This window comes from Lissotriton helveticus, chromosome 5_1 (genome assembly GCF_964261635.1).
Source record: "Lissotriton helveticus chromosome 5_1, aLisHel1.1, whole genome shotgun sequence".
NCBI lineage: Eukaryota > Metazoa > Chordata > Amphibia > Caudata > Salamandridae > Lissotriton > Lissotriton helveticus.
This window is the reverse complement of record NC_136065.1, coordinates 81,049,442-81,058,771: the sequence shown is the minus strand read 5'-3', so window position 1 is coordinate 81,058,771 and position 9,330 is coordinate 81,049,442. Positions and strand designations below refer to the sequence as shown.

At 45.5% G+C, this 9,330-nt stretch overlaps 1 protein-coding gene across 1 annotated transcript; it reads right to left on the bottom strand.

Annotated features, from left to right (window-relative positions):
- Positions 1-4,308: 4,308 nt before the first annotated feature.
- LOC144752973 (uncharacterized) lies at positions 4,309-6,309 on the bottom strand. The gene is made up of 2 exons (XM_078640782.1): positions 6,091-6,309; positions 4,309-4,761 (listed from the first exon to the last, which is right to left on the bottom strand). The coding sequence occupies exons 1-2, from the start codon at positions 6,236-6,238 to the stop codon at positions 4,325-4,327; spliced, it is 585 nt and encodes a 194-aa protein (XP_078496908.1). The 5' UTR covers positions 6,239-6,309; the 3' UTR covers positions 4,309-4,324.
- Positions 6,310-9,330: the final 3,021 nt, after the last annotated feature.

Sequence of the window (9,330 nt, the reverse complement as noted above, 5' to 3'; positions counted from 1 at the left end):
TTGATTGCATTTGCTTTTCAGGAAAACCGTGGTGGCAACCCCGACTTATGGCCTAGCTACGCAGCGCGTTTGGACCGAAGGCCGAGAAATATTGCAAGTATGAGATTTTGCTTTTGGCCTGTTTGGGGGTGTTATGCTTCTTGGCGGGTGGGTTGGCGGGTCTTGGGGCATTCCTGGGAAGGTCTAATACCGGGTAGAAGTGGTTGGGACAAAATCCAGGCCGATTTTTTTTTTGCTATTTCTGACATTTTGCTCAATGTAGCGTTTTCGGGGGCCTGTTTGGGGGGTTTCCTGGTGTTTGTGGGTGAGTTTCGGGGTCTGGGAGCACTGCTGGGACACTCTAATCTTGATTGCATTTGCTTTTCAGGAAATCCGTGGTGGCAACCCCGACTTATGGCCTAGCTACGCAGCGCGTTTGGACCGAAGGCCGAGAAATATTGCAAGTATGAGATTTTGCTTTTGGCCTGTTTGGGGGTGTTATGCTTCTTGGCGGGTGGGTTGGCGGGTCTTGGGGCATTCCTGGGAAGGTCTAATACCGGGTAGAAGTGGTTGGGACAAAATCCAGGCCGATTTTTTTTGTGCTATTTTTGACATTTTGCTCAATGTAGCGTTTTCGGGGGCCTGTTTGGGGGGCTTCCTGGTGTTTGTGGGTGAGTTTCGGGGTCTGGGAGCACTGCTGGGACACTCTAATCTTGATTGCATTTGCTTTTCAGGAAATCCGTGGTGGCAACCCTGACTTATGGCCTAGCTACGCAGCGCGTTTGGACCGAAGGCCGAGAAATATTGCAAGTATGAGATTTTGCTTTTGGCCTGTTTGGGGGTGTTATGCTTCTTGGCGGGTGGGTTGGCGGGTCTTGGGGCATTCCTGGGAAGGTCTAATACCGGGTAGAAGTGGTTGGGACAAAATCCAGGCCGATTTTTTTTTTGCTATTTCTGACATTTTGCTCAATGTAGCGTTTTCGGGGGCCTGTTTGGGGGGCTTCCTGGTGTTTGTGGGTGAGTTTCGGGGTCTGGGAGCACTGCTGGGACACTCTAATCTTGATTGCATTTGCTTTTCAGGAAATCCGTGGTGGCAACCCCGACTTATGGCCTAGCTACGCAGCGCGTTTGGACCGAAGGCCGAGAAATATTGCAAGTATGAGATTTTGCTTTTGGCCTGTTTGGGGGTGTTGCTTCTTGGCGGGTGGGTTGGCGGGTCTTGGGGCATTCCTGGGAAGGTGTAATACCGGGTAGAAGTGGTTGGGACAAAATCCTCGCGGAAAAGCCTTTTGGCACTTTTTGTAACTTAGGGTTCGTTAGGGTTAGCTCTAGCAGCAGGATTGCATGTGTTTCGGGGTGTTCTAGATTTTTGCAACTGAGTTCTGGGGTCTTAGAGCACTCGTGAGAATGTGTAATTTTGGTTGCAAGTCATTTGAAGAAAATCCATGGTGGGAAAGGGGGGATTTGGCATAGTTAAAGAAAGCCTTTGCCACTATTCTTAACTTAGGGTTCGTTAGGGTTAGCAGTATTTCTATTGCATGTGTTTGGGTGGGGGGGTTTTCGAGTCTTGGAGCGATGCTGGCTATGGATACTTTTGCTTGGTTGCTTGCAAGTGGTTTGAATGCAATCCACGGTGGGTAAGGGGGTACTTGGGCCTACTTTTACTTTCAAAGTACGTTTTGTCACCAGTTTTCTGCTAGGCCTAGTTTTTTTAGATTTGATTGGGGGTATTCTACATTTTTGCGACTGGCTTTAGTAAGGGTCTGGGTGGGAGCACTGCTGGGAAGATCTAATTTTGTTCTAAAACACAGTTTACAGGACACCTATCTTGAGCGGAAAGATCCGCTACATTAATTTGCCCATACTTATTTATCCTTCAAAAGGTGACTCTGACAGAGTACGCACTTTCAAAAATATTGTACTGTCTACTAGGAAAATCAAAGTGTGACTTTTTGCACTCCACAGCCTACATACCTTATATTTATTTATCAGTGGTGTTGTAATATTATATCACTTCCTGTTTTTCGTTGAATAATTACAGGCCGGGTTTCAGTCTGTGCAATGGGGAAAAAAGGATGGATTCAGGCTTCACATTAGCGAGCCACAATTCAGCATCAGGCAGGCAGTGGACAGGGTGTCTTCTGGTCACCAACATCGATGGACGAAGCGTCAGCTGCAATGGAGGAGTGCCGCTAATAAGAGGATTTTTTTTCTGCAGGCAACTTACTTACCAAATTCAACAGGACAACTACAACAACATACAGATACAGTATCCTTTGTCTTTTTCTCTGACTGTGACTGCATTTCTTGGATCTCTCTCTGCTTCTAAATTGGTCCCTTAACACATCACTTAGTCCACTCCACTATCACATCTGCACCACACATAGTCATTTGTAAGTGCTCCTACGTAATTCGCAAGTCGCAGCACGCCCCAGCCCGTAGAGGACTGGGATGGCCCCAATGATGAAGCATGTCACCAAGGGGCAACCCTGGTGAGTGAGGGGACACCTAGAAAAAGAGCAATTTCTCCTTTTCTATCTACTATACCTTCCAGACCAACCCCATTGAGTGTTGTGAATGGATTTATAGTGACCAGCAAGGCTCTCAGGTATCTGGCAACAGAGACCTTATGTTGAATATAGTTATCAATAATTCCACACACACCCTGTACTGTCGCATTCTTTCTTCCACAGTTGTCGAAAGTACTACTTACTTTTCACTGACATGCATCCAGTAGTGCATGCACTTTCAAAGATTGATGGATAGGTTTGTACCCAAAGATTTGTTTATGTTCAATTGTTTGTCCATGCTGTGCTTTTTTTACAGGGTGTCTTCTGGTGGTGACCAACATCGATGGACGAAACGTCGGCTGCAATGGAGGAGTGCCGCTAATAAGAGGATTTTTTTTCTGCAGGCAACTTACTTACCAAATTCAACAGGACAACTACAACAACATACAGATACAGTATCCTTTGTCTTTTTCTCTGACTGTGACTGCATTTCTTGGATCTCTCTCTGCTTCTAAATTGATCCCTTAACACATCACTTAGTCCACTCCACTATCACATCTGCACCACACATAGTCATTTGTAAGTGCTCCTACGTAATTCGCAAGTCGCAGCACGCCCCAGCCCGTAGAGGACTGGAATGGCCCCAATGATGAAGCATGTCACCAAGGGGCAACCCTGGTGAGTGAGGGGACACCTAGAAAAAGAGCAATTTCTCCTTTTCTATCTACTATACCTTCCAGACCAACCCCATTGAGTGTTGTGAATGGATTTATAGTGACCAGCAAGGCTCTCAGGTATCTGGCAACAGAGACCTTATGTTGAAGATAGTTATCAATAATTCCACACACGCCCTGTACTGTCGCATTCTTTCTTCCACAGTTGTCGAAAGTACTACTTACTTTTCACTGACATACATCCAGTAGTGCATGCACTTTCAAAGATTGATGGATAGGTTTGTACCCAAAGATTTCTTTATGTTCACAATTGTTTGTCCATGCTGTGCTATTTTTTCTTGTCTCCCAAAACCTTTCCCAAAACCCCCCGTACCCATCCATTTTTCAAATCCTAACCCTCTTCCCCCGGGCTGTGTGGTTTTCATTGATGTGTGACTAAATTACAGCAATAAATCCACACACTTGCTGGGGAGGATAAGGTGATAGCAACAGGCTGGTGAAGAAATCCGAGGATATATTCTTACTCTGATTGACAAAGACCCATGGCTAATGTCAAAGAACTTCAACCGAATTAGTTATACTTTAACATTTGTTAGGCTACAATGTGGCACTGTTCTAGTGTACTTCTGTCACCTGCTATATTCTCTATTGTACCGTTGTATTGCTCAGGAGGACAAACCAGATTTCATTTTCTTTTTTTTCATAGGCATGCAACTGCCACTGTGTCACACCACTAGTACCACCACTATGAGGAAATTTGATCCGCCCAGGATTGCCAACCTTATTCGCTGTTTCCCGTGGAGCCAGCCCTGGGCCTAGCCCTACTTGCAAACAGAAATTACAGGTAAGATAGGCGTTTGGTTGGAGGTAGTATAATGGAGTATTAGGAGAGACGAGAGATTGGATTGACGGTAGTACTACTAAAGTCCTAGGACTATTCAGGAAAACAAACTTACTGTTAAACCCCCACCCACCAGACTCAAAAGCAGTAAAAAACAGGTATGGTCAGATAAAGTTTCAAAAAGTATATTTTTATAGCCCTAACAAAAGAATCTCCCGCAAGACCCTCCCTAACCCCAACGATTGTCCTTCAAAAGTCCCCAAAAATCCCAACTCCCAATTCCCACCCCCCAAAAGTCTCTAAAAAAGGGGCAAGGGACACTATGGCAGGGTGCTGTTGGAATTAGCAGCCAGGGCATCATGCTCCTTGCGGAGTGTGGCAAGTTCGAAGCGGAGGCCCTCCACCACGTTCTTATAGTTATGGACCTCCTGCTCCAGGTAGGACAGTCTGAGGGATAAGCGGCGCCGGTGTGCCTTGAAAATCCTGTGAGGGGCAGCTGCTTTCTTTGCTGCTCGGCGGTGGCGTTTGGCTTTGGTAGCCCGGCTCCGTACCGCTGGAGCACTGCGCTGGCTGGCAGCCCGCACGGAGGAGGATGCAGCTGTCCCAGTGGACGTTGTTGTTGTACCAGACTGCGTCTCCTCCTCCTCCAGGGCCACCAGCCGCCGATATTCAGCGACAGTGGCATCCAGCCTCCGTTGCCGGGCCATTCGAGCCAGCTCCTTCCTCCTTGATGGTGTCTTGGATTTGGAAGGAGCAACTACATGAAAAAAGAAAGACATAGTCTGTAACCAATGCTCCTTAAGATTAACACAAAATGATTGAGCAGAAAGTTGTCACAGTACAAGTAGCAAATTGAAAGCACAGTACATAACTATTGAGGACAGTATCTATGTAACCTCCGACTTCTTCATCCTTGCTCTAACATTAGTGGGAGTTTCAGGAACAAATTCTACGAGCACTATGGACTTCCATTACAGTCGACTATGACAGTACACCACTCTTATTCTTCTTCTTCTTTCTTGTTTAGGAAAATTGGTACGTTATCTTATGCAAGCCGGCATAATGCCAGCGCAGTGAACTTGCACCCGAGAAAAACAGACGCACACCATGGTGAGTGAGACAGACTTGCGTTACTGTACCGGTCCAGTACATGCAGGTGGTGAAGCTCTTACTTTTCTATTACGGGTGGCACTGAGAATACTCTGTTAAAAGGGCTACTGCTTAATTAATTTAGCTTTCACCCTACAGTGCAAATGAGTATTAGAAAAGGAAAATGAAGAAGCTAAATTATCTGATTATCTATCACTTCACATGGGATGTATTTGATGACATATGGGATGACTTTAGGTGCTTTGCTTATTATTGAGTGAACAGTGATACCCCCACACATGAATGACGTACTACTACTAAACTAAAGTTATTAAGAGAGGTAGGGAGTGTCCACCGTAATAACCGGATATATGCTGTGCTTGCAGTTGCAATACAAACTACTGCTACTATTCATGGTAGTATTTGGACAACGTTACAACTTCTTTTCCTTGCCTTTCCTACACTGGAACGGACGTGCGGGTGCGGTGTTACATGCTCTTCAAAGTAACACTTAGTTCATCCAGTGACCGTCTACTCTCTCTAGATACACATATGCTATCTAAGAGTCAGATAGTACCATGAATGATCCAGGCATCCATCCATTCAAAGTATATGCACACATACAGTTTCTGTCTCACCCACCCAGGCTGTTCTCCTTCCACCCATCCTTGCTTCATCATTCACCCAGCCATGCACCATACCATTTTCTTACCTTCCCAGCCACCTCGGGGACCAAGCAAACACATATCATTCTTCTTTGCCAGTCATCATTACATTTCTTGTGCTTCCACACTTACTTACACCCTTCTTTCGCTTTTCGTTCATCCCATCCATCAAGTTCACCTCAGATCTGATTGGGATTCTTCTCGCCAAAAACTTCACAGCTAAGTCGAAGTACATTTAGAGGAGGCTACTACCTGCTTTTTTTATAATACACCCGTGCAGAAAGCACACTCTGCAGTCTTCAATCTCAATGACTAAGGAATGTATAGCTTACCTCTGCCCGCCACCACCGTGTGAACCCTCACAGGCATGTCCTTGTCCGGCACTTGCACCGCCTCCTCCCCAGAGTTGTCCTCCTCGTCCAATGCCACCACCACCTCCGCGCTGGCCCCGTCTCCAGATGTTCCACCTACAAAGTACATTTAATAATGTTAGAATACACCACTCACTACTATATAATATTTGGTCTAGGAGGAAGAAAGAAATGTGAAAAAAACAGCATACAATTTAATAATTTATGACTGTGTACTCTAGAGTAAAAATGTCCCTTTTCCCAGGGAAGGCTGTTGTCTTGCTGCACTTTTTGGCACAACTGATGAATGTTTGCTTTTTACTTTTTAACACGCACCACTTTTTCTCCTAACAGACAGAAGCTTGACTTCTAAGAACACGAGCAGGATCAAGTTCAAACCAGGTGAGAGCTCGGCTCGACCACAAGAAATGTGTCCAATTAATCGTCAGCACTAAGCACTTTTCCATTTTCAGTTACACGTTCACTTTTATGACAAACTTGAATTTAATAAATGTGTTTACTTTTAATAAAGCTTTTAAACTTAAATAGACTCTGTGGTTTTTGGTCCTCCAGACTAGAGTGGATGAGCTAAAGGTTTTCGAATTTTTGCAAGCATGAGTCCGTGCCTCTGCCATCGGTGACTTTGGGAGCTAAATGACTCTGCCACACTATCTAGTCAGTAAGGAGATTGGGGGTTCAACTACAAAGTCTGTTATCACTGAGGTATGTGGAAAGTCTAACAGTTACAGCACCTATTATAATTGATAAGCTAAGCGATGCATTATTTAGTGTCCATAGTTCTGTTTGTGCAGATTTGTCCCTGCAACAGTAGTAGAATGGATTGTCCTCCTATCCAAACCAAAAGTAAAGTAGTATCTTATTCTTTCTTGGTGGTCATTCACCTTTTTATTGTTGGCAATGGTCAAAGCATAAACATTTAGAATACTTGAAAAGACATTATGGACAATCCCAGAGGACTGCACTCAGTGCATAGAGCTATTGCTGACTAGAATGGGAGTCCAATGGAAATGCCAAATGTGCAATCTTAGTTAGCTACACAGACAGACTAATAAGAATAATCTAGTAATACCACACGGAGTCATAGTCGAGGCAGGATAAGAATTTAGATCCTGTCTACAAGAAGATCAAAGACGATTTAGAAAAAATCGAATGAGGAACGCTAGGAAAAAATAAGTACTCTATATTAAAATTAAAACTTACTGGGGCCAGCAAAGGAGCCCTCGCCTGCCCGGTCCTGGCCTGCATCGTCAACAGCACCCTCCTCCTCCTCCTCCTGTGTCCTCCTCTTGCCCCTGGGGGAAGCTGATGTACAACATGAAAGAAAGAAAAACAGAAAACATGGATGATATTTCTCAACCAAATCAAACATTTCAAAAGAACTAACAAAGTAACAAAATATTTTTGCGAAATAGCAAATAGGGAACGACTCCACGGGATATATTTTTGACCAATCTCATGTGGTCGACTACGTCATTACTTTAGTATTGCTTGATTTGCGGACCGTCGAATTGGAAACTACCCTATGTAACTCACTAAACAAAGTACTAAAAAGGTTTGCCTAGGATTGGCAGGCAGCAGTCCGCAGCACGCAAAGTGACAGCCAAAGTCCATCGTGATTGAAGATCAGCGACCACACTAAAGTTTCCTACTACATTAACCAGTCATTAAAATACTCAAACTATTAATCCACCACCACTATTTCTTCTTATCGCCATGTGTACAAAGGAAGGACTGGACTTGAGTCTGTAGGGGCTGATTTAGAAGGCCCTTGCGGCTCTTTTGCTCCATTGTTGCGTGACTTTTGTGACGCAGCGACAGCACAAAAGAGGCGCAATGGTGCGGCGTATATTAACAACGTGACGCATATGGGAGATGCATCACGTTGTAAAGCCCTGCGCCAATAGGGGGCGTTCCGGCGCAAGGCAGGGCGTTCCTGCGCAGGAACGCATCCTAAAAGTGGCTGAGGGAAATCTACAAGATTTCAATCAGTCACTTTGAGGACAATGATGCGTGACTCAAACCCTGCGCCTGCTTGAAGCACACGTACGGCTTGACGCAGCATTGGGGAGATAGGGCACCCCAGAGCATTGATGGAGCTGCACCATCGTTGCGACGCAACTCCAGCAATGCGCCGCCTTTACGGCACAGATGCGTACGGCTCTGGTGATGTTTTGGGCCCATGGTGCGCCGCATTGTAAATACGGCGCACCATGGGTGATGGTGGCGTGACGCACAATTACTGGCGCATCCCTGCTACTTTGCAGGGATGCGCCGGTAAATAAAAATCTGAACCTTAGTGTGTAGCATTACGCAGTTCTTTAAACTACACTCATACATAATTTCACAGGCCAATGAAATGAACACAAAATCTAAAACAAATAAGCATAGTAGCAACACTACTGAGAAGGAGAGCAGTGTACCTGAAATGCACAGAAGATTTTGAAATATAATTTACCTACAATGTAATGAGCAGCATTATTGCTCTTGGTAAAAAACAAAAATTTGCAATATAATAACACAGCAGGAGAAAACATAGTAGTAAAGACATAGCTACTACTCACCAAGCCCGGGGATCTCAAGGCCAAGGAGGTCGAGCAGATCTCGCTCACGGGTCAGGACATCCGTCCAGCGGTGGGTGGCCTGGTTGTAGGTGCGCCAGACCCGAGAGTGGTGGTAAATGGCCTGGCACACCTTCTCCCACCGCTTCCGGCGCTCCCGGGCCCCGTACCCGGCACTGATCTTGCCGCCTCCATTGATGGTCCTGGGGAGGCGGCGCTGAACATAAAAAACGAGTTGGCCCACCTCCTCCGGGGTAAAGATCTCCCGTGGCATCACTAGCTCCCCCCTCAAACGCCCGCACGGGAGCCGGACACGGGGTGCGGGACCCTTCCCCTTCTCGGGATGCTTCCCGGCTCCCTTCACCATGGTCTGGGCGGAAAGGAATAAAGAAAATAGAATAGGGAAGAGAAGAAAAGAAAAGAGTTTACAAAAGTAGTTTAAAATTAACCAAAAGTAGCAGTAAACACAAAAATATAGGGCTAGAAAAATAGAGGGATAGATAATAAGTAAAATAGATTAAAAAAAACTTCAAACAAGCAAAGGATGGCAGAGATTGACAGAGGATACAAAGACCATGCCCAGAACCATAGCAATGAATGAGAAACAAGATGGCCGCGCCCGTTCACGACCGCGCGGGTAAGT